General features: G+C 40.4%; 1 protein-coding gene across 2 annotated transcripts in view; it reads right to left on the minus strand.

Annotated features, from left to right (window-relative positions):
- LMNTD1 (lamin tail domain containing 1) overlaps window positions 1-26,491 on the minus strand; it is a 468,403-nt gene that overhangs the window by 137,921 nt on the left and 303,991 nt on the right. The window contains exon 8 of one of the 2 annotated variants that reach the window (XM_055085516.1): window positions 21,333-21,434. In XM_055085516.1, coding sequence (XP_054941491.1) covers window positions 21,333-21,434 — 102 coding nt within the window. Of the gene's footprint in view, window positions 1-1,090; window positions 1,112-21,332; window positions 21,435-26,491 lie in introns of those variants that run through there. The other variant, XM_028491104.2, reaches the window with a different exon arrangement.

The raw sequence follows: 26,491 nt of genomic DNA on the forward strand, positions 1-26,491 counted from the left end.
AGCCCATGGCAATTAGAGGTCAGTGTTCGTAAATGGGTACAGAAACCATCCTAGCCTTTACCTGCCTCTCAGCTCCCTCTGAGCTCTCACAGCCCTCTCCTGTTGCTCTGATTTCTTATTTGTCATTTGATAGTTCTACCTTCCCCAATTCATCTTGGTTTATAGGATCTAGTCTACTTTTAAATGGTCTTCTGCTTTCCTGTTGATGGACTGCCAGTACCCAACCTGGCCCCGGGATTTCTTTTTTATTTTTTGTAACTTGCGATTTTATCGAAGCCCCTTAGGGAGGCACCTGTGTTAAGACTGATGGTGTCAGCTACCCATGTGTGTTAACCCAAAGGTCTGGTTTTTCAATACTCCCTGGCTTTGATTATTATAGGAGGAAAAAGTAGACTAAAAATATGCAGCAAGAACACACATTTCAGAGAAATATCACCATAAGCAAATCCTCTTGAGTTGTTATACTATAAAACACTGTATACTGTAATACAGACTGATGTGAGTGAAAAGTTAGAATTAAAATATAGTCTATATTCAACTCTACCACTTTCAGTCTTTTCAGTTATAAATAACCACCAAAGCTAGGTTAAACTAGTAGATAATATCTTATAATGAATCGATAAATATTGTCTGTAATTAGCAAAACTAACAATCCACTGGCTATATTTATATATAAATGGCGAATACTTGTAGGTGATTATAGTATGTAGGTAAACTTTCTCATTATAATTTTCATACACCACACTTGCCTAAGACATTTTTCTTCTATCAGTGGAACTAATTAAATCCTTAGTCTGTGAGACTCCAGATGACAAGAATTATTGAATTACTCATTTTCACTTAAAAGAAATGTGACAACACAAAATTCAGTTGGAAAAGGATACTCTGTATATACAAAAACAACTAATTAGAATAATGGTTTTCCAACATAAGTCTGTTTACTTATGCATTATATTATTATGAGTTGGATAAAGTGATTTTTAAATTCTTTAAAAGTCCCTTCATAAGTGTGTATTTTCCGTGGAAACAAGTATCTCATAAACTAGGTTCTTATCCTAATTTGGTCACAAGTTTGCAGGGAGAAACAGACCTTGGCAAGTCACTTGGTCTCTCATGGGCCTCTCTTTGCATGCTTGTCTAATAAGGGCATTGGAATATATTATTTTTTTAGGTCTCTCCAGCTCTGCAATTCTCAGATTCTGTGAATATAGAAATAGTTTTGAACTATACTATTCATCTTTTTACAGACAGTTATTTTTAAACTATACGACGCTTACACATTTTTTATTGGCCAAGAAATCAAGTATTCATTCAAAAATAAAAGACAATCCAAACCACAAATCGACCTCTACAAATAATAATTATAACAGAAAAGCACGCTGGGCATAGACCCATGATAAGGTTTCTGCATGGTACCTGTATAAATCACACACTGATTTCTTAACTAAATGAGGTCCTTCAGGTTATGCTGTGATTTTCAATGTTATGAGAGCAAAGGGTATGTTCAGTGAATTTCCATGGTTGATTCTGCACAAGTAGTCATTTTGCATATACAGCAAGCTGAGTCTATTTAAAGATAAAAATCCGTTCACCAAAGTCACCTTCACAAATTTTAGTGAATGTGTTGTTTCAGCAATGCCTACAGTATACTAGATTGATTAGATTTTTTTTTAAAAAGACACTTTGAAATTGCACTTAATTTTGAACTAAATGCAAATTTTCTAGGCAGTGTATGAGACTGAGCACACCCTTTCTGTGCTGATTACATCAGGTGTCTTAGACAAAGCAGCAAATGGGGTCATTAGCTCCTAAAGGAGCAATTAGGTAAAAGTGCTGTAATTTACCAAATGTATAACGTATGATGCTTCTGGAAGGGTTTCAGTCTATGCAAAACAGGTCAAAATAATAACAGATGTTTCTTAAAGGGACACTAACACAATTCACTTTCTTCCTTCCTTTCTTTCTTTTCCTCCTTCTTTCTTTCTTCTGTCTTTCTTGTTCATATATATCTAAAGTTCATTTCCTATAGGATATTATATTGGCCAATTTAGAGATTATATCCTGCTTCAAAAATACAATTTTTTAGTGCTGATGAAAATATAAGATTACATAATTTTCAAATGTTATGACCTGAATTCCTTGTATCTTCTTTTATTCTCCAAGGCAGCCTTTTCAATACCATACTTCTAATGTATTTAACGCTTTATACATGCAAAAACACTCCTATCGTCTGATGAGCACGGACAACACTTCAAAGTTACTCGTAACCCCACCAAGCCAGAAGAACAGCATTCCAGACTCTGGAAATGTCCTTCTAGAGGGACTTAAAAGTCTGTGCAAGCCATTAAGAATTAAGGAGATGACATGTAGTGAGAAAATTGGTGGTGAAAACACACCACTCATTTTCGTATATTGGCTTTGAAAAGAAGAAAATCATCAGAAATTAAGAAAAAAATATAGGTAGAATTTATTTTCAAGAACCCATCAAAGGCAGAAGAGAAAGTGCCTGGGGAGAGGGAGATAGCACGCTTTATAGTGGGGGATGGGGGCAGATGTGTGAGGGAGCCCACTGTGGGAGAGCTGGGGCAATAGGTCAGCACAAGAGGCTTGACAGCCTTGGAGATGCTCTTCCCTTCCTTTGGGAGAAACTATGAAAAGGGAAGAAAGAAGGGATAAGAAACTGCTATGTGTTGAGCTGGACACCCTGCAAGTTCTATTACAGAAATTTCATCATCTGGTCATTAAAAGGTCCCAGTGATACATGGTAGTCCTCATTTTACAGATGCCTTCAACAGGTTATCTATTTATTTTACGCCTAGATAAGTAATGTATCTAGTTATAGGCCATTCTGCTAACAAGTGGCACATACAGACTTTTAGGCCCCAAAGCCATATTCATGCCCCCATTTCACCACACTGCATCCCAGAGAAAAAGGCTGAGGAGTCAGTGTACAGACATTATAATACTGTATGCTATTGCTTACGTGTGGAATCTAAAAAATAATACAAATGAATGTATGTGCAAAACAGAAACAGTCTCAGAGATGTAGAAAGCAAAACTAATGGTTACCAAACGGGAGAGGGAAGTGGGGAGGGGCAAATTAGGGGTAGGGGATTAAGAAACACAAACTATTATATATAAGATAGACAAGCAATGAGGATATGGCACAGGGAATTACAGCTGTTATCTTGTAATAACTTTTAATGGCGTGTGAGCTGTAAAAATACTGAATCACTATGCTGTACACCTGAAACTAATATAATATTGTAAACAAACTATACTTCTATTTTTTAAAATTTTAATTAAAAAAAAAAGAAATGGAGGATGAGATTGACAGTGGCTTATGTTTATTCCAGCATTAAGAGGACATGGAGGGCTTCCCTGGTGGCGCAGTGGTTGAGAGTCCGCCTGCCGATGCAGGGGACGCGGGTTCGTGCCCCGGTCCGGGAAGAACCCACATGCCGGCAGGGGACACGGGTTCGTGCTCCGGGCCGGGAAGTACCCACATGCCGCGGAGCGGCTGGGCCCGTGAGCCGTGGCCGCTGAGCCTGCGCGTCCGGAGCCTGTGCTCCGCAACGGGAGAGGCCACAGTGGTGAGAGGCCCGCGTACCGCAAAAAAAAACAAAAAAAAAAAAAAGAGAGAGAGTTAGAGGTTTAAGGAGAATATAGAAATCTTCATCTGTGATACACAAACGAGTCTCTAATGTAGCTTTTCTTTAATCTGCTCTTACTGTCTAGCTGTGACTGAATAAAACTTCGGAAATCAAGTCCTATTGATTTAAATATACTTTGTCTTTCTGTCTGCTTAACTGTCTATCAGTAATGTTCTTGACACTGTTTCTCTGTCTCTCTATCTCTGTCAGTAGTTAGGAATGCACCAGAAAACTATATAAAGGAACTCTCTGTTGATATTTTTCATAAACCCATTTTAAAGCCATTTACTATCACCCCATTTGTTTGTCTTAGCTCAGTGCATTTTCATTGAGTTTCTCAGAGACAGCACAACTTACAAGGCACACCATAACTGGGCAAATCTTGGCAACCAACGTTTACTGAGCACAATAAATTGAGGCAGCTTGGCCAGATTCACCTGGTTATGTGAAGATGAGGGAATAAGCCAGGATGCTGACTGGTAAAGTAAAAGAATCACTAAGAACAATAATGACTTGAAAGGACCTCTGTCCCGCCAGGACATCACTCGTTACCGGAGAGGAATTAGGAGCATCAAGACCACGGGGCCAGCCTGCTTGCAGCGCGCTGGAGAGGACTACAGCCAGCTAGGGGCAGCATGAGGTCCGGACAGTGTGTCACGTAACAGCTCTAACAGGCAGAAAAGAAGGGCGTGTGCTCTCACCCTGCGCCCAGATGCATGAATGTATGCTGGGACCTCGGTGGCAAATGCCGGTAGGCAAGAAGAGGAAACAAGAACTACAATCCTGAAAACCGACCCAGCTATGGCTCTGACCTCCCAGAAAATAGCCAATAGCCTGAATATGCAGTCAAAAGTGAGTGTGGCCACATCAAGTTCTCGTGCAGCCTAGGTAGATACCCACAGGAGTACCAGAACAGTGGGGGGGCGGGCAGGACTCCGGGGAGTGAGACCCATGCATTCATAGTGGGGCCATGTGATCGGTCTGTTGAAAGACTGGAGACAATGCAACAGGGCTGAGTAAAAGTGAGGCAGGGTGGTGGGTCCCAGCTAGCCAGCCGAGCTGAGGGTAAGGAGGGACATCAGGGCACTGACGTGTCCAGTGGAAGTCCAAGGCATAGACGCAGACATACAGAAGGGCCTGGTATGGCACAGGTCACATAGTGATTACCCCCAGATTTCTGGATCTCTTGTCCTCATCTGCTGAGGTTGGGGTGGGAGGATTAGGAGAGGACAGAAACTTCCCAGCTTCTCTCTGTCCTGGTTTGAATGGCATTGGTACTTGGCCAGACTGCACCTTCAGGGGACATGCTTCCTGGGGTACAGAGGAGGCGGGCTAAGGGATGTGGCAGAGTACAGAGGCAAATAGCTTCTGCCCGATTTCATGCTTCCTGTTAGGTGTGGGTCAGCAGGGACAAGAGCCTGCAGGAAGATCCTAACCAGGACAGGGATACCCACAGAGTTACTGGGATCCGAGAGTGTGAAAACTTCCTTAGCTCAGCGGCCTACACAGATGTGGGAGAGGTCATGCCAGGTCAGCGACCATGGCATCTGGGGCTGAGATCATCTTTCAAGGTGACCCTTCAAAGCCTGGGGTCATGAAACCAAATTAGGGTGGAACATTGGAGATGCCAGTTCACTGCCCAGGCAGTGGCCCCTGAAGAACGTGCTAAGCAGGATTTTCCTGTCTTCCTCATTCCATCCCTTTCTTGGTTCTTGCTGAGTGCTGGTTAGTCCACCTCTGCCTGATGGTTGCTTTACAGAGTTCTGGAAATTACTTTAAAACATTTTAGCTTACATATATTTGTATCCCCACCAAAAGCTTTTTTGGTAAGCTATAAACATTAAATATTAAATATTTTTAAATTAAATGTTTTCTGAGTGCCCACTGTGTACAGATCATTCACCATCAATGAAAAGAAAGAGCTTGACTTGCTCACTTCCATACATTTTCAATCAATCGTATTTGAACGTCTGTATCCTCCCTCTCTCGCCCATTGCTTCCCTCCGCCCCACATGATACAGGTTCCCGAGGAGATTTGAAAAATTAACCATTTCAAATAGGCTGAAATTTAAAATAAAATTTAAATTAAAAAAAAAAAAAAAAAAAGCCTGGACAGGTGTGGGGCATTACCAGAGCAAATTCCTACTTCCAGAAATCTCTTTGCTTTTTTTGCTAAGCAGCCCAAGACTGCCTAGATTTGGAGAGAAACCCAGGCTGCTCTGTAAGCAATTTCTGGGGAACCTCCCTATTTTCTGGGAAATCTCAATGGGAGATTGCCCAATTCGATTCCAGAGTCTTTCAGGAATCGAAGGGCAAGGGTGTTGATGGTATATTTCAAATCCTTCCTTGGATTGAGAGAAGCTGCTGATACCACAGGCATAAGAATGTTTTCTCCCCAGCTTTTCTTCTTCACCTCATCACCCCACCACCAGCCTTCACCACACACACACACACACACACACACACACACACCTTGCGAGAGAGCAGATTTTATTCAAATGTAAGGCCAAAGTGACTCTGCCCCTTATATCTCTAATCAAATAGAATTACAGGCAGGGATGCAAGAAAACAACTTAAGAAATGATGCAGTATGTCATGATGACCTGACCAAAATAATATAAACTGGTAAAGTACTGAAGGCAGACAAGTATTTCAAAAGTCAAAGTAGAGCCTTGCTCTTCTGAGGACTAAATGGCAGCTAAAGGAAACAGCTGAGCCTTGGTCTGGATTGTGGAAGTGAATAAATAAAAAAGGAAGGCAAAAGAGCCCATATCCAGGCATGGCTGGAAATTAAGGATAACAAAGAAAACTTGAACGAGGCAGATCAATGCTGTAAACCTGAAGCAAACACAGGGCGATGCTGAGATGGTGTAAATTACAGTTTATACAATCTCCACAGTCTGTACATTTCAAAATAAATTAATTAATGTAGAAGGAAAAGGAGAATGTGTTAATTCTACAATATAATAAAATCAGTTTCCAAATCTGAAAAAAAATTATAGTCAGGCTCGTTAGCCTATTAACATTTTGACTTCAATGTTTCAGAATTTAGAATGTGAATAGAAATAATCTTTCAGAGGGAAAATGTCATAATATCCCCTGTGCACATGTGGGTTCTGCCACTAATTAGCCGACTGGCAGGATCTTCCAAAGGACTGCCGCTGCCCGCCTCGGTACAGGCCGTACTGTCAGAAGAAATGGGCTGAAACACCAAGTTCCACCACCCAGAACTCGTGCTAATGGTGCTCCTATTGCAATATTCTCTGAATTGGAAAGGACCACAAATGCCTCTGTGTGAAGAGAGTTAATGGGGGTACGTGGAGGATTGCGAGTGGAAAAGAGAGGTCTGGGCACAGGGCTCAGAGCCGGACAAGCTCCTTTGTGTAGTTTTTTCCTAAGGTTTCATCAGAAATGCTGTAGGTCTCAACTCTGTCAACTGTTCAGCTTGATGAGGTTCTTTCTCTGTTCAGCTTGATGAGGTTCTTTCTCAGAGGCACCTGACACAATACAGTCGTGTTCCAATCCCGGATAGCAAGGTTAACTCAAGGACAATAGGACATGACCCTGATGGTCTGAAGATTAACAAGTACTTGAAACAAAACAAAACAAAACAAACAAAAAACCCAAACAAACAAAAAACTTTAGAGGAGGAAGGGAACAGCTTGTAACCCTTAGAAATGTATCTGCGCAAGTTTCTAGAATCAGGATTTCCCAAGAGTTCGGTGTGAACACCCTGTTTTGCTCAAGCTTGGCTATTGTTGTAAAACAAACATTTCTATTTGGCTGCATACAGTATTTATAAAGCACCTTAGAATTATTTGCAGAATATGATCTTCAATCCAGGTAAAGAGAGCAAACAGTTATAATCCATGCCCAACGTTGATTATGAAAAAAGCAGATAAGTGTGCTTACCGCAATCGCTGCAGTTGTTTTATGGCCGCATAAAAATATAACACTTACGCGTTGTCCAGCAAAGTCGCCAAGTCAGTGCAAGGTTCTTTATGAGACAATAAAGAAAAAATACAGTCAGATAAGAACACAGGAATTGACACAGTGGGTGGTCCAGTGTTCCTGCAGCTCTGTCATCTATTGCCAGCACAACCTCAGCAGGGAAGGGAGGGTTTGGTTTTCCTTCCTAACTGTATGCCGTTCCTAATTCTCTTCATCCCACAGTGCAACCTCTGTTTTACAGGCTCCTTAGCAGAATGCACACTCCAAACCTTTCAGCTTTTCTTAGTTGCTAGGAATGGATCTGCCGTTCATAAAACTGTTCAAATTCTTTCAAAATTCACGTATATCTTCTTCCATTACTACTTCCCAAAGTCATGAGTTCCACAAAAGAACTTTCTATGTAAAATGGTAAGCTAGACAGTGAAAATTTCAACCTTTTTTTCTGTAAGAAACTACATGAAAATATCCCAAAGATATTTTTTTAGAGCAATAAAGCATACTTGGAAAACTTTAAGGAATTTACTCAAGAGAGGGACAAAATATAGAGTCCTAAAAGAATTGGAGGTCTCAAATTTGGGGATTCCATTAGCAGTATTAGGGCCTTGAATATTTTAAGCTCTAGATCTGAGTCGAGGTCTCACTTTTCCCAGCAATGATCCGAGTACCTGACACATAGAGGGTCCTATTCAATCTATATTCATTTAAAGAAAATGGCTGATGTACTGGTATATGCATATGTAATCTACATCTATCAGGCCTAGTTATAGGTAAATTAAAATATTATGGTTTTCTTGAAGCTTTTAGTTTGTCAGGATTTCCCTCTTCTTTCAAAAATCTTCCTAATGCTTAATATGCTTTATATTTCTTCATAGCTGCTCTTACTGTCTGATATTATTTATGGGTTTAACCCGTTTGCTTTTGGCCTGTTTCCACCACAAGAATGTGAGTCCAGGTAGTAATTTTGTCCATGTATTCAAACACTGTGTCAGGTACTGAAATAGTACCTGGTATGTAGTATGCACTCAATAAGTACTTGTTGATTGGTGAGGGAATGGATTTTCATCCACACGTTATTACTGACCCAGTATTTCCCACCAGGGAGAGGGCAACAAGGCCAAGTGAAGGGACTCCGAGTCCAGTCAGGACAACCAAGAGATCACTGCCCAGCTACCAGCAGGTCACGGATGGCATACTCTGTGCCTTGAGCCTAGCTCCCTTATTTAGTGCCCAAATTCATTTTGCACTGTGGTTCCTATTACTGTACCTGTATTCCAACCATTCAAGAGCATAAAGACATTGATTTTTTATTTTAAAATAAAAATAATACTAATAAAATATTCTATTTCCTTCTACTCAATAATCAGGCAGACCAGAGAAACTCTAGTCTTCAACTGACAACCTGTTGCCATAGTAACAAAAACAAGCTTGATTTCTTAGGGAAGGTGAAAAACTATTTTTGGTTCTTCTATTTAGGGAACAGTCTCTTGTTTTTTTTTTTTTTTTTTGTGGTATGCGGGCCTCCCTCTGTTGTGGCCTCTCCCGTCGCGGAGCACAGGCTCCGGACGCGCAGGCTCTGCGGCCATGGCTCACGGGCCCAGCCGCTCCGCGGCATGTGGGATCCTCCCAGACCGGGGCGCGAACCCGGTTACCCTGCATCGGCAGGCGGACGCGCAACCACTGCGCCACCAGGGAAGCCCCAGTCTCTTGTTTTTTATGTTTCCATTTATTTGGGTGCAGAGAAAAAAAAGACTATCTTATCCTTTAAAAACTTAGTGGCCAATCATTATAATTGTTTTGATGTTTAATTTTCCCACAAAGACTTTTTTAGAGAAGGTAATTTTTCTCAGCAAGTGGAAGATATAGCATCACCTTCATTCTATGTGATCAGCTTTATTTCCATTTTACAGATGAGTAAAAAGAAGTATCACATTATGGGTGATCTATCTCAGCTCAAAATGCAAATGACTGACTCAAATGATTAGAATGGTAATCAGAGTAGATCCAATTAGAATCCAAAGATGATTTTAAAGTTCTGCAAATGTGGTCCTTTTCTCCTTTTACATTTGGTTTGGTTTTCCACTGACTCTATAAATAAGGAGATTCAACACAGACACCTATTAGTGAGATGAATGACAAATGGAGAGTTCTAAGTGATTGAAGATAGGGTGAGCATTCATCAATGTTTGGGGCAAATTGGGTTATTTTAGAACTAAATGCTGCTTTGGAAAATTATGTATAAAGCTTTTGCAAGGGGGCACTTTCTGGAACATATTTTGTACTCTAAAATGCAGGCAGATGCTAATAATCAGTGATTTTTTTTTTTCAGTATATGTATGATGTCGTACATAGCACAAAATAATACTAAAATTGCTTTTTTAATGAATGAACTTGAATAACATTGACTTTTATTATCACAATCTAATATTTATGATTTTCTTTTTTCAGGTTCAGTCTGCCTTTCCTGATATATTTTACACTTTTTGAGAGTATTGATAATGCCTTCTTCTTTATTTGTATGCAATAGTCAAGAAATGCTTATTAATTTATCACTTTATCTAATAGAGAAAATGAAAGTAATCAAAATGTTTCGTTTTTCTTGAAGAAGAATGTTTGCTGAAAGACTATTAGTTCTACTCTAAAAATAATGCACATTCATTTTAGAGAAATGGGAAATAATACAAAATAAAATTGAACTTTGCTATTTTCCAACCTGGAAATAACTTACACTAATAACATTTAGTAAATTTAATTTACTTAATTTTTCTTGGTGTATGTAAAATACGCCCTTTAAAAGAAATCAAAACCACGATTGCCATCTTGCTTTGTATCCAGCTCCATTCATTTGACAAAAGTTAAACATTTTCCATTTAGGTACAATTAGCACAATAAAAAGCAAGGAATGAAAATAGAACACCTTATATTTTAAATTAGCATGAATCACAAACATGTGCAATGTTCCTTCTAAAATGTATTTTTAAAATCACTCAGCTATTATTAAATTCTAATGCAATAAACAGAATTGCCTGAAGCCCTGCTCTTAAGTACAAAAAAAAAAAGGATGATCTTCAGGTCTTGGTGTGCATTTCTAGGTTCTATCCCCCTATTCTTCCCGCTTCAATTGCAGCTTATCCTCTGTCAAGGAGGCCCAAGTGCGAGGAAGTGGAGTTGAGCAGCTCAACCCTTCCCATCATTTCCTTTCATCAATCCCTATGTGCAGCTACCTGCTGTATCCCCACATACAATGCTGCTTCTCAGCTTCTTTGAGCCCTTCTTTTCAACACATCACAGGACAGAGCCCCAGTCAGAATCACGGGCATCACCAATGCAATAGCTCTCGCCCATATCGCTATATCTTCTCTTTCAGTGTATTAGTTTTCAGGAGTCATAGCATTTCGTGTTTTGGGGTTGGTTTATTTATTTGTTCTATGTTTAAAGCAAAAGCTTTCATGTGCTTTAAAGTAATGAAATGACTGAATGACTCCTTATAAGCTATGAAAAACAATCTTCAGTTTATAAAAGAAGGTAATATTTTATTGCATTATTTTATTTCTAAAAAAAATCATTTAGCTTTCCAACAAATCTGTAATTTAAAAAATGGAATAGAAGTTAGTAGCTTAAAAATAAAAGAGCCGTTTTTTGTTGTTCTTAGCACTTCTAAATTGCATATCAATTTAGCATATGCAACAGAAAGTGAAACATTTGATCTTACTGTTGGCTGACCAACCATCTATGTTTGCCTGGTACTGCCCCAGGCTAGTGGTGGTTTCAGAGGCACTGGAAGTCACATGTCCTGGGGAAACTCCTCAGTCCCAGAAAAACCAGGATAGTTGGTCACCCTAAGTCTTGTTCCGTGAGATACGTGATATTTATCAGACCACTGATGTTCATGATGCTGGCGGTATTTTCTAGGGAGTGAAAAATAGTTTAAACAAATCAAACTTTTACCCATTTTACGGTCTAATTTCTGACAAGTCTAACAATAGGCTATTGTGGTCATTCTGGGAGATGTTTTCAGCCCTCTACATTTCTTACAAGAATAATTGATCTGAAAAACGGTTTGTTAATATTGCCCAAAAGTCCATATGTTGAAGCATGCATCCAATAGCGATTGGATAAGACTTCAAGGACTCCACCTTCCGTTGCCCTTTCGTTTCCGGCTACTTTTAGTTCTGAACAGAACCAAAGCCCCGACAATTCCAAACTTTATGTCTTTCAGATGTGACTTTTTTCCCCCAAATCTTTAGCACTGCGGTCTCTACTAAAGCTAACACTTCCTGTAGTTCTCCAGAGCCGCTTCTCTGCACCAAAGCAAGGCATCCACCGAGAGGCCGGAGAAAAGCACTCTAATTGGTGGTACCACACTTGTGAACACCTGCCATCCTTCTGCCTATTGGTAGAAAATAATCTACCCCTGGAAGCCTCTCTCTCTCTCTCTCTCTCTCTCTCTCTCACTTTTTTAGCAGATTTTGCTAGCAATCTGTCCTCAAGCTGACCTTACTTCAGCGCTCCTTTGCTAACACTGCAACGTGGTGTCTCTACTAAAGCTAACACTTCCTGTAGTTCTCCAGAGCCGCTTCTCTGCACCAAAGCAAGGCATCCACCGAGAGGCCGGAGAAAAGCACTCTAATTGGTGGTACCACACTTGTGAACACCTGCCATCCTTCTGCCTATTGGTAGAAAATAATCTACCCCTGGAAGCCTCTCTCTCTCTCTCTCTCTCTCTCTCTCTCTCACTTTTTTAGCAGATTTTGCTAGCAATCTGTCCTCAAGCTGACCTTACTTCAGCGCTCCTTTGCTAACACTGCAACGTGGTGACTGCCTCTTCAATTCATCCTGGGGCTGAAGATTATACGTCACATAATTGTCAACATCTTGATGCACGGTCATATTTTGTTAATATGAAAATTCATTACTGTTCCCACACTGGGCACAGAAACATTTCATAACATCGGGGAAAAAAAGGTTTTATGACAAGAAAAAAAAATACTGACATTTCCTTTTCAGCTTGTACTAGTTTATAACTTGCACCCAGGAAACTCCAATGTTAATGCTCATTGCTTGAGCATCTGGAAAATGGAAGCTCATTGTTTTTGGTAAATTTCGCCCATATCCCATAAGGTCATTTGTAAATTTGGGAGGCACTGTGACATTTTTTTATCCTGATAAAAATATCAAAGACCAATTTTTTTTAACTCACTAGATACAGTTTTGAATTTAAATAGAGACCATGATTTGAATGGTGATTAACATAATTACTGTAGGACCATATTTTATTTTTAGAAAATATTTCAAGAGAAAACCTATATCACTCAAAGACATTTTGGAAGTTGTTTTGTACCTAAGATTAAAGAGGCATAATTTTAATGCCCCAATATAATAGAAGATAAATGGAATGTTGTTTTGAAATATTATTTTAAAAAAGAACTCTCAGACATCCATTGTAAATAACTAGATTCCTTAAAATTTGTCAGTTTATAAATATTATGTGAGGATTATGTTGGCTCCATATACCTCTTTGAGGGTTTGAATTTTCTCTGGAATATTGGTGGTAGATGCATAAAGAAGGAATATATATTATATCAAGTTGTAACAAGAAAGGCAATGTGGCCTCATATTTCATCTCTGGACTTTCTAATCAGTTAGATATAGGTATAAGTTTCAGCTCTGCCACTGACTAAGTGGGCCACTTCGGACAAGTTACCAAAACTCTTTAAGCCTTGGTTTTCTCATTTGTAAAATGGGGAGGCTCTTACGAGAATTAGATGAAATAAGGTACAAACAGCACTTAACACAACGTCTGGCATGTGTTAAGCACTCAGTAAACGATAGACAGTATTACTAGTTTCATTAATTACCAGAGATACTGGGATGCACAATGAAAGCAACATTTTTGAAGCTATCTTAGGCTTCTGTCTCTCCAAAGAATGCCCTCCCCAACTTATGATGGTAGACAGCCCAACCAGAGTTCCAGGTACATACAAATGTCTTTTTATCCAAGAAACCCTCCCTGATTCCCTCAACTATATGTGAACATTTACTCTTTTACATGCCCAAAGTTCTTATCAGTTGCCTAAAGTAAAATCCCCAAATATACAGAGGCAATGGTATTTACAGTTCTTTGTGTTCTTACCACCCTGGGGGCAGGGGTTTTGTTTTCCTCATCTTTGTGTTCCCCGTCGTCTAAGCTCCTAATGTCTAAGACAGATGAATGTAGGCAACTAGAAGTCCAAGCAGCATATGATATGTGCAGAGAAAGTAGTGTAAACAAAGCTGTCAATGTTCAGAAGAGGGAGGGGTGGTAACTTGTGGCGGAGGTGATAAGAAAAGATCTGAAGTGGGACAGAAAGGCTTAAGAGGATTTCATAGGAGAAAAATAGAGAGAAGGCAACTTCATAAAGAAACAAGTGAACCACAAAGAACAAGTCAGTTTGATCAGAGCAAGCTGAGTGTGTGATGGGTGGGAGATAATCCCCAAAGGGAAGTTATAGTATGATTGCAGAGAACCCTAAAGGACAGGAAAAGGAGGCTGGATTTTATTTGGGGGTCAATGGGGAGTTGCCAAAGCTTTGAGAGCAGAAAGTGACGCAGAGAAGAGATGCCAGCTGCTCCCATCGCAACCTTCCAACTCTGTATTCATCCAAACTCATATAAACTTGCTAAATATCTCCAAATTATCTGTCCCATATGTGTCTTCGAGACACAGCCATGCCACATACTAAGTCTTGAAAGTATGTAAAGCTAGCAGTCAACCACAGCTCTTGTTTCTGCAATAGAAAGTAAGTTTCTGTTCTAGTTAAGAGCAGGGGTTTGGGAGGTAAAATGTCCTGGATTCAAATCTTAGCTCTGTCAGTTACTAAAGAGTGAATCTCAACAAATTACTTAACCACTCTAAGGCATAGTTTCCTCACCTCTAGATTAGGTAATTATATTAACTCATAGCGTTATAGTGAAGTTTAAATGCCATGCATGTAAAGAACTTAGCAGAGACTATAGAAACTGCTCACATGACTCTACTATGATTCATCATTTCTCCATCTCATCTCTCTGGTTCTTTAAATCCCTGGTTTTCTTTGGCCTCCAGCTTTTTTTTTTCTTTTTTTTTTTAAACATCTTTATTGGAGTATAATTGCTTTACAAGGGTGTGTTAGTTTCTGCTTTATAACAAAGTGAATCAGCTATACATATACATATATCCTCATATCTCCTCCCTCTTGCCTCTCCCTCCCTCCCACCCTCCCTATCCCACCCCTCTAGGTGGTCACAAATCACTGAGCTGATCGCCCTGTGCTATGCGGCTACTTCCCACTAGCTATCTATTTTACACTTGGTAGTGTATATATGTCAATGCCACTCTCTCACTTCGCCCCAGCTTACCCTTCCCCGTCCCCGTGTCCTCAAGTCCATTCTCTAGGTCTGCGTCTTTATTCCTGTCCTGACCTTAGGTTCATCAGAGCCATTTCTTTTTATTTTTTTAGATTCCATATATATGTGTTAGCATACGGTATTTGTTTTTCTCTTTCTCACTTACTTCACTCTGTATGACAAACTCTAGGTCCATCCACCTCACTACAAATAACTCAATTTCATTTCTTTTTATGGCTGAGTAATATTCCATTGTATATATATGTGCCACATCTTTATCCATTTATCTGTCAATGGGCATTTAGGTTTATTCCGTGACCTGGCTATTGTAAATAGTGCTGCAGTGAACATTGGGGTGCATGTATCTTTTTGAATTATGGTTTTCTCAGGGTATATGCCCAGTAGTGGGATTGCTGGGTCATATGGTAGTTCTAGTTTTAGTTTTTTAAGGAACCTCCATACTGTTCTCCATAGTAGGCCTCCAGCTTTTGATACTGTTTCCAGTTCCCCATCATGTTTGACAATATGATTAGGCTCCCTCCTCTAGTATCAGGGGCATTGCAGGAAAGGCTGATCCACTTCAAATGGCTTAAGCCTGAAGACAGTATAATAAAGGGACTGTTTACAGATATAGAGACTGGGTTAAGAAAACAAGGGATGGTGGAGCACCAATGAATGAGAAATCATGATCACCTTTAAGTTTAAAGTAGAAGAGGGACTAAAAAACTAAAAATAGAGCTACCATATGATCCAGCAATCCCACCCCTGGGCATATATCCAGAGAAAACCATAATTTGAAAAGATACATGTACCCCAATATTCATTGCAGCACTATTTACAATAGCCAGGACATGGAAGCAACCTAAATGTCCATTGACAGAGGAATGGATAAAGATGTGGTACGTATATACAGTGGAATATTACTCAACCATTAAAAAGAATTAAATAATGCCATTTGCAGCAACATGGATGGACCTAGGGATTGTCATACTGAGTGAAGTAAGTCAGACAGAGAAAGACAAATATCATATGATATCACTTATATGTGGAATCTAAAAAAATGGTACAAATGAACTTATTTACAAAACAGAAATAGAGTCACAGATGTAGTAAACAATCTTATGGTTACTGGGGGGGAAAGAAGGGGGAGGGATAAATTGGGAGACTGGTATTGACATATACACACTACTATATAAAATAGATAACTAATAAGGACCTACTGTATAGCACAGGGAACTCTACCCAATACTCTGTAATGACCTGTATGGGAAAAGAATCCAAAAAGAGTGGATATATGTATATGTATAACTGATTCACTTTGCTGTACAGCAGAAACTAACACTAACATCATAAATCAACTATACTCCAATAAAAATTAATTTAAAAATAAAATAAAATATGTGGCACATCTTAAAAAAATTTTTTTTTTAATTTTTAAAAAAGGTAGAAGAGAGACAAAGGTGTCTGGAGACAAGTCGTCGCTAGAGCTGTGGCCTGGGAGGAATGCAGCCACCCCTGAACAACAGTGGGGCAGGGAGGGTGCTGTGTGTGTGCAGGGGAATAATCCAACCTCTTTCCCTGCTTTCCCTCCAATGTCTTGCCAGTGACTGCCATTGGCTGAACCCAGTTCGAAGCAAATCAGTAAGAGAACCAGGTGATGCAGTCTACAGAGGCCAGTTTTCTGGGGCACAAGCAAGGCAGAGAAGACCAGAGAACAGATGGTGCACTGGGGCTGTGGCAAAATGTGTTGTTGCTTTCCAAATAAGGGGTAGAAGTGTTAGAAGGAACCAAAACATCTCAATGGAAGGTTACCACTGCCTCCATGACAGATGGAGGGAATGAAGCTCAGAGAGGTAGTGACTTGCCAATGTTATCAGCTAGAAGAAGGAACCGATTCAGAGCCCTAAATGGTGCCTCAGGTCTACCCCATTTCCCACTACACTGCATGGCTCCACTCAGAGTGATGGCTGAAATGATCTTGGTCTCACCCAAGCAGTTTCTGCCCTGAGATAAGCCAAGGGTATGAAATCATATCTTGTTTTTTACCCCTCCTTCATTTCCCTACATTCTTGGTCTGAATCCATTTGTTGGGATTTTCCAAATAATCTTTCAGAGAGGGTTTCTTAAACATTAACTTTGAAAGTTATTGACATTAGGAAATTGGGTTCCCTCCGTTTTAGGGAGAGGGAAGGTTAGATCTAAGATAGAAAGGCATCCGAAAGAAAGAAAAAGAAAGAGAGAGAAAGAAAAGCAAGAAAGAAAGAAAAAAGGAAGGGAGGAAGGAGGGGGGTTGGGAGAGGGACAGGGAGAGAGAGAAGCTCAGCAGAAACAGTTTGGGCAACATTATTTGTAATAGCTAAAAACTGGAGACTAACCAAATGCCTATCAACAAGAGTAGAATGGAAATCTGTGGAATATCCACATAATGGAATATTATACAGGAAGGGGACTAAAACTGCACGCAAAAAAAGAAGTGAAATTCATAGATACAGTATTAATAGAAGGAAATCAGAACGCATTTGTAAGATTTCAAAAGCAGGCAAAAATAATGTATGGTGTTAGAAGATAGGATTGTGGTTATCTTAGGGGCTGGGAAATGAAAAGGGGTTTCTGTGTTGTTAATAATTTTCTGGGTTTTGTCTATTTGTTTTAGTTTATTTGTTTAATCTGGGTGGTGGTTGTACAGGTGTGTTCATTTTGTGAAAATTCATTGAGCTGCCCCTTATGCATTGTGCCCTTTTCTTTTTTTTATTTGTTTTTTTAACATCTTTTTTTTTATTAGTCATCATTTTATACACATCAGTGTATACATGTCAATCCCAATCGCCCAATTCAGCACACCACCACCACCACCCGCCGCTGCTTTCCCCCCTTGGTGCCCATACGTATGCCCTTTTTATATGCGCAGACATACAATTTCAGGTAGCCAGTTGCATTAGTCAGTTTTGGTACAGTAAAAATCAATCTTCCAAAATCTCTGTGGCTTTCAACACAGTTTTCTCTTTGTGCTATGCAGAATTCTAACAAGGCCCCCATGGTCTCCATCCCTTGGTGTTACTCCTGTGATTGTGTTACCTTACATGGAAAAGGGATCTTGCAGATTGTGCTGGGCTCCTTGCCCTCCAGGTCCAGCCCCTGCGTGTGCCTCTGTCCTGACACTGGCCCTTCCCGCCCAGCTCCTTCCCACACCACCCAGGGTCCCCAGAAGCGCCACGCCAGACCCCCTTATGGAGCTGGCAGTTGCACAGGCTCTGGCCCTGCTGGCTTCCTTGGGACCTCCTCTTTATGAATCAGTTGACTTGAAGGTAAGGAGATTATCTGGGTGGACCTAAGCTAATTACCTGAACCCTTTAAAAGCAGAGTGTCTTCTGGTCAGAGACTTGACAGGAAGGAGATTCAGAGTTCTATTACTGGCTTGAGGATGAAAGAAGACACACTGAAAAAGACCTGAGAACAGCCCCTAGGAACTGAGAGCAACCCCTGGCCCACAGCCAGCAAGAAAACAGGACCTCAGTCCTACAACCACAAAGAAATAAGTTCTGTCAATGACCAGTGAGCTCAGAAGAGAACTCCAAAGCCCAGGGAGAACAGCTGCTGACACCTTGATCTCAGCCCAGTGAGATGCTGAGCACGGTATCCGATAGCCCCATGCCCACACATCTGACCTACAGAAACTGTGAGATGATACATTGTGGTTTTAAGGTGCTAAGTTTGTGGTAATTTGTTTGCAACAATAGAAAACGAATGCACATTTGTTCACATTTTGGCGGCTTTGTGTTGGCAGCCGCCAAGACCCTGCTCAGCTCTGCTCCACGAGTCTTCACATTCTGGGACCCATATTGAAGGAGCTTCCATATTTGGGACATTCATATGACAGAGGGAAAAGAGCAAGTGAGATCACAAAAGCCCATGATGCCTCTTAAAGTATGTGGTGTTCATCACATCTGCTCACACTCCAATGGCCAAAGCAGGCCACACAACCAGAACCAAAGGCAATGGGGCAGGATGTATAATCTTCTTATAGAAAAGGGGAGATTGAATAATATTAAAAAACAATACAATCTATCATCATGGACTGTTATAACTGTGGCCTAATTGGAAAGAGCAGAGTCTTTGGTGTCAGAAAGTCTTGAGTATGAATCTTGGGACCACCACCTTACTGGCTGCATGACCACGGGGAAGTTAGGAAATTCCTCTGAGCCTTGGTCTCTTAAATGGTAAATACCTATCTTACAGGATTGGTGTGAATGTTAAATGTACCAATATGATGCCTGGTAGACACTCTAACATGTGTTGATAAATATTAGCCTCAGACTCTTGCCTCAGGGATTAACCAGAATGTAATTCTTCCAAAGGGAGAAGTCACGGAAAGGAAGCCACATCTAAACACACCTCCTTTCCCCCATTTTCCTAATAAAACTAATGCAGAGTCCAAAATATATAATTCCTTTATACACTATATCTCTTTGAATGTTGTAGTAACAAATGGCTTAGAGTAAAGGGAATATAATATTACTCTTCTGAATGGAATTGTTGAACGCAATCAATATCAGAGGTGGAATTACTTTATAATTACCTTTCTAAACTGATGATTCACTTTAACAGCTATTTTTGGCTTATGAAAATGTTGTCATAAAGCCACAGTTATTACAGTTGGAAAACTGACAAATCAAACAGTCAATAATACTTTGTCCTCAGACCATTTAGACTTTCTTTTTAACTTGCCCAGGTAGTTTTAAACACTATTTCAGGTTTCTAGTTCACAATTATCTCTTTTAAAGTAACTATTGATATTATTAGTTGTTATTTTGTAAGCCCCAATCCATTATTTGGGGTTTTAACTTTTTTAAAAATCACATAAAAAATAACCATATCTCTCTTTCTCTTACACACACACACACACACACACACACACACAGAGTTAGTACACTTTCTTCAGCAGAAGAAAAAAGTCACGTCTCTCAAAAACTTATCTGATGAAGACAACTGCAGTCAGCGGTTTGGTGTGTCTTCCAATTTTTTTTCCTGAATAGATAATTAGATAGACTGTATGACTGTATACATATACACATATATAGTATATGTTTGTATTTCTGTGTATTTACATATATTTTTTTCACAAAAATGGGGTTATATATTATATTCTATTTTTAACCTGCTTTTCCATGTAGTTATATTCATATACACCATTGCTTTAATGATTTTGTTTAATGATTTTTTAAAATTTATTTTTGGCTGTGTTGGGCCTTCGTTGCTGCGAGCGGGCTTTCTCTAGTTGCTGTGAGCGGGGGCTACTCTTCGTTGTAGTGCGTGGGCTTCCCATTGCAGTGGCTTCTCTTGTTGTGGACCACGGGCTCTAGGCACATGGGCTTCAGTAGTTGTAGCGCACGGGCTCAGTAATTGTGGCACACGGGCTTAGTTGCTCCGCGGCATGTGGGATCTTCCCGGACCAGGGATCGAACCCTTGTCTCCTGCATTGGCAGGCGAATTCTTAACCTCTGCGCCACCAGGGAAGTCCCAATGATTTTATATTTATTTTTCAACCAGTATCTTACTATTGAATATTTATATTATTTGTTAATTTCCTATTATCTACTCTCTGAAACAGAGCTTCCACTAGCCCATATATATGAATTAGAGGAAGTCAGGGTGTAAGGCTTGCTGGCCAAAGAATCTGTCTGATTTCAGCCCTACTCACCCCTCTGATCAGATCCCATATATGGCAGCTCTGCTCTTAAATTTCCAGATGTATACTGGAAATGTTAGAGAACAATAAACATAGAATCTCTCTCAGAATGGATGAGCCTTTTCTTGAAATTTCCAGCCATTCTGTATTATCAAGAGTTGCCATATGGTATGTAACAGTATCCACATCTTGGTTTATTACCTGCCCCTTCTATGACCTGTCTTTATTGACCTGTTAATTTCTCTGTGAAAGGGCATCAAAAGTGATTAAAGTGCTAAGACTTTACAGGTCAGAGGTGCATAGAGCACCCCGCCCCCCACCCCCACCCCCACCCCGCTTCCAGTGTCATCACAAAGGTGCTCATGATTAAAGCACTCAGGTGATGTCTCTTTTTATATTTTGAAAACAAAAATGGAAAAAGAGAGCCTTGTGTTCTGATTCTTCTTTTGCTTCAGACCAAGAAAATGATTGCTCATAAAGTCCCCAAAGGAACTGGCAATAATGACTCTCGACAGCCCTGAATGAAGCCATTGTTATAGAAACATGACTGCCTTTATGGGTGAAACAATTAACATTTTTTTATACCACATGGAATTAAACGGAAGTCTCCATCTGCCTCTGTTAAGAGCTCCCTTTGGAGAGACTGGGAGCCAGTTAGCCAGAAGCCAGTGGACACTGACCTGTAGCCCAGACCCCTGGTCCCAGCCTTCCGTTGTCTCCTCCTGGGCTCCGACCACAGCTCTTCTCATGAAAGTGCTATTGTTGGTCTCTTCAGAGAGGAGCTGTTAAAGGAAAGGGAAGATTATTTGCAAGTGGGTAGGAAAATGTTCCAACAAAAGAATGAAATGATTAGCTTCCTTCCATATATAAGCACCAGCCCTGTTGCCAAATCTTTAGGCTGTAGTGAGTGAGGAAAACAATGACATTCCTGACGCAAGGCAGAGTCACCTGCAGCCACTGACCAATCACAGGTAAGGCCACCCTCTTCTTTACCCTGGGAGAGGATGGGAGGTGGGGAGACTGCAAATTTATCCTAGAATATTTCTCATCTTATTAAAATCTTTTAAAATGGGAACGATTCTTGTTTATATGTATATTTTTATTGGAGTATAGTTGATTTACAATGCTGTGTTAATTACTGCTGTACAGCAAAGTGACTGAGTTATACACATATAGACATTCTTTTTTTATATTCTTTTCCATTATGGTTTAATCACAGGATATTGAATATAGTTCCCTGGGCTGTACAGTAGGACCTTGTTGTTTATCCATTCTAAATGTAATAGTTTGCATCTACTAACCCCAAACTCCCAGTCCATCCCTCTCCCTCCTCCTCTCCCTTGGCAACCAGAGGTCTGTTCTCTATGTCTGTGAGTCTGTTTCTGTTTTGTAGATAGGTTCGTTTGTGCCATATTTTAGATTTAAAATGGGAACCATTCTTGAACGGAGGGACTATGTAAAATGACAAGCCCTAAGGGGCCTAATTCTTTTTAACATGATATGACCCTTTAAAAGTAGAAGGTTGAGAGATTTGTGGGGTTAGCTGATCATTAATTTTTCCTGTATGTGAGGTATAACTATGGCTCAAGGAAGTCTAGAAAGCTTACCACCATGCTATTGTGGTGAGCCTGAGGTCTGACAGGAATCTCAAGGCTCTGAGAGAAGGCTTCTTAACCTGATCTGTGCTGTATTATTTTGGAGGGGAGATCATGGGTTGCCCATTTCTTATAGACAATTTGACATTGTAGACAATTAGGAAATATGATCAGACAAATGGACGATTGGAAAAACGTGTACAGCAGGAGGATAAAAAGAGACCATCTGGGCATGCCCTTCGTTAGCTATAAGTTAGCTGATAGCTTTGTCCAAGAGATGGATGACGCGGCTGCAATAAGGGATGAGGTTTCCTCATTTTCACCTTGAGGAGAGACTTGAAGAAAGGGAGCTGGTGGGTTTGCTGAAGAGCTGGGAATGTCTGCATGAAAAACGGATGCCACAAGGGATGGAAAAAAAGTGTTTATTTAAACAATGGAGGTAGTGGGATGTGGAGAGGGACAAGAGTTAGAGGAGTGAGAAGGGAGAAGAAAAAGCAGAAGACATAAGAAAGATTTGCATTTTGAGTTGGGAAGCGATGTGATTAAATTTGTATGCTTAGAAAGAGGAATTTTGCTGCAGCCTGGAAAACAGATTCGAGAGGGGCCAGCATGGAGGCAGGGAACCCGTTTAGAGACTGCTGCAGAAATTGATGGGAGATATCATCGTGGGTTGAACCATAATAGTGCAGAAAGGATGGAAAAAGTGGTGGAATTTAAGAAATATTTCAAAAGTAGAGTTGACAACCTTGATATTGATTAGGGAATAAAGAAGAAAGAGAAGTCAAGACTGCTATCTTTGTTTCAGGCTTGAGTAACTGGATGATCAGTGGTACCATTCGCTAAGAAAAAAAAAGAGAAAAAGGAGTATTTTTTTGCATTTTTGTAAATTCAGTCCCAGGCAGGTTGAAGTCGATGTGCATGTGGAATATTCAAGAGGCAGTTAGATAAGCGCACCTTGAGAGCTCAGGTGAAGAACGGGGCTGGAGAATCAGAGCTGGTGGTCGTGGACATAGAGGTGGTAAGATAAGCCATGGAAATTGATGAGATTGCTTAGAGGAGGACATGGAGGGAGTAGACAAGAAGACTCAGGACTCTGAAGAACAGACACACTTTTTAAAAGGCAGGAGAAAGGAGCCTAAAAAGAACAATATGATGAAGTAGCCTGTGAGATAAAGAAGGGTCACAGAAGCTGAGGGGAAGATTTATTTCAAGTAGAAGAAGTGGTCTAAATATCAAAGTCTACAAGGAATTAGGTTGACAACTGAGACACATCTATCAAATGTAGCAACAGGGCAGTAATTGGCAACCTCGATGCAAACAGCTTCAGTAAAACTTTGGAGGCAGAAGCCGTATTACACTGGGTTGAGAAGTGAACAGGAAGTAACAACATGAATACAGTGAGTGTGGACAAATATTTCAAGAAGTTTGACAGTAAGGGGGCAAGTATGCTTACAGTTTTCACAGCCCTTAATCATTCAACCTTTATAGGAAGAAATAATGGACAACAGTGGCCTAAGGAAGAGCAAAGAGCAGAACAGATCCCCCAGAGCAAAAGAGATCACTCCCAAACCTTGAGGTGGTGGTCCCCCAGACAGAAAGTGGAGGAAAGTGAGTTTGCTGGGAAAGTTCCATTTTATTTTATTTTTTAAAAAATTTATTTATTTTATTTATTCATTTTTGGCTGCGTTGGGTCTTCGTTGCTGCACGCGGGCTTTCTCTAGTTGCGGCGAGCGGGGGCTAGTCTTTGTTGCGGTGCGCGGGCTTCTCATTGCGGTGGCTTCTCTTGTTGTGGAGCACGGGCTCTAGGCGCGGGGGTTTCAGTAGTTGTGGCACGTGGGCTCAGTAGTTGTGGCTCACGGGCTCTAGAGCGCAGGTTCAGTAGTTGTGGCTCACAGGCTTAGTTGCTCCGCGGCATGTGGGATCGTCCCGGACCAGGCCTGAAACCCGTGTCCCCTGCATTGGCAGGCAGATTCTTAACCACTGCACCACCAGGGAAGTCCCAGGAAAGTTCCGTCTTAAACTCTGGTGGGTTGGATGGTGTTTTGCCGTGGAAAACACACAACGGCAATGGGAAAGAGAAGAGTGGAACTGACAGAGGTGCCCTAGCTGAGATGGACACTTAAAGAGTTCTTTGCAGTAGTGGCAGCCAAGACAGCCCACAGGAGTTAAGACTCCCAGGGAAAGAATGTGAATGAGAGGGACAAAAGCCAGAGGACAGTAATGACAACCGTCCATTGATATTTGTCACCTAGGAACTAGATATTTTTCCTGACTGGACAACTGGATAAGGAAAGTCAAGTCATCATTTCTATGCAGACTTTTAAACCTTTACTAAATTATTTTGAGTATAGGGAAATCTAAACTTCTGCTTATTTAAAGACAAGTTAACCCTCCCCCACCTCCACCCCCAGACTATAACTGTGCGATACTCTTGACTTTACAACTTGAAGTGTATTCAGCAAAATTTATTCAGATGCTTTTAGCATTTTCTGTAATATGTAATTTCTATGAACGATATATTTCTCACCATTAACTACTATTTTCTATAATGAGTAAATTGATGAGAAACGCAAATATAAAGTTCACCCCAGCCTCTCTCAGGATGAATGCTGAAAGGTGTCATGTGCTCGGGCAAGAGCCAGGGTGGGAGTGATGTGGTTAAAGGACATGAAGTGCTGTGTTAAGAAGCCGAAGCTAAAAAGGGGGGTGGAAATCAGATCCCTGCAGGTCTTTAATATTCTGCTAAGTAATTTTAGCTTCATTATGTAGACAATGGAAAGGCATTGAGTAATTGGGAGTAGAGGAGTGAGAGGCTTAGATCTGAGTTTTAAGAAGGTAATGCTGGTAATTAGCAGGCTCCTAGAAATATTTGTTAACTGAATGGAGAAAATGATGACTGAAGACTAGGGGATCAGATAAAACGAGCTGTTACTATTTGGGAGATAATGGGAGATACGGTGGAAGGTCTCCCATTAAATGAAATCAGGGACTGAATCTGATCAGTCATTTGCTTTAACAAGTAGGGAATTAAGAAAAGATATATACACTTTCCTTAGAGATTATATTTTTAACCTAAGACATATATGAGTACACTCATCCAGCAATTGTATAATAGAGTGCCAAAGGCCCTTCCTCTGAGTATAAGTTTGCTAATTGGAATTGTATAATTTTTCTTTCCTGAGCCACACTCATGTTTCCATTTCTCTAAATTGCAGCAAAGAGCAGAGTGCAGAATCTTAAACACATGCTTTACAAACTTTTCCCAATTATGTTTGGTTCACCTTTCTCATACTTATTTGAATTATAATATTTTCAGCCACTCACTCTCACCAAGTCTTCCCAAAGGATTACAACTTAGTTTTCATAGGAACAGCTCTCTTTCACACTCAGGTTTCATTGGTTTACATAGTATTTAATTAAATGCTGTAACATACTGAAAAGTACAACTGCATTGACTGGCTTGTGAACAAAAATACAACTGTTTCTTGGTAAACATACAACTAAATTGATGGGACCAGGAAAGTTTAGTGTAGCAGACAATCTCCTACTAGTCTCCAGTGCTGAGTGTGAAAGAGGATCGGAAAGTGTTGTTAATGAGGTGATTTGGCTAATTGGGGATCTGCTAACAGAGCTTCCACTGTGATGATGCGAGCTAGAGAAGCATCAGTAGAAAAAGACAGGACAGGACAAACTGGAAAGACATCAAGACACCAGCTTTGGAAATAAACAGGCTTGAGTTCAAATTGTGACTTCATCACTTAGCTGTGAACCTCAAAGTTTCTTTTTTCTTACATATAAAACAAAAATAATGCAGTGCAGTGAAAGATTGACTGGGAAAACGCAGCTAATGTACTTAGCAGTGTGCCTGACACAAGTAAGTAATCAGTATGATATTCTCAGCAGCATGTTATGTTGAATTGAGGAAAGTGAAGCCTCCGAGATGATTCCCTATTGTCTCCCTTGCCTGAATAAAAGATAATAAGATTAGAAAGGTAATACCACTAACTGAAATAGGAAAACCAAGAGAATAAGAGAATTGAACATGTTTTCAGGCTGAGGGGAGGGAGCAGTAGCAAGAGAAATTTTTTTTAAAAAAATAGGGGCTTCCCTGGTGGCACAGTGGTTGAGAGTCCGCCTGCCGATGCAGGGGACGCGGGTTCGTGCCCCGGCCCGGGAGGATCCCACATGCCGCGGAGCGGCTGGGCCCGTGAGCCACGGCCGCTAAGCCTGCGCGTCCAGAGCCT

This window comes from Physeter macrocephalus, chromosome 6 (assembly GCF_002837175.3).
Source record: "Physeter macrocephalus isolate SW-GA chromosome 6, ASM283717v5, whole genome shotgun sequence".
Lineage (NCBI taxonomy): Eukaryota > Metazoa > Chordata > Mammalia > Artiodactyla > Physeteridae > Physeter > Physeter macrocephalus.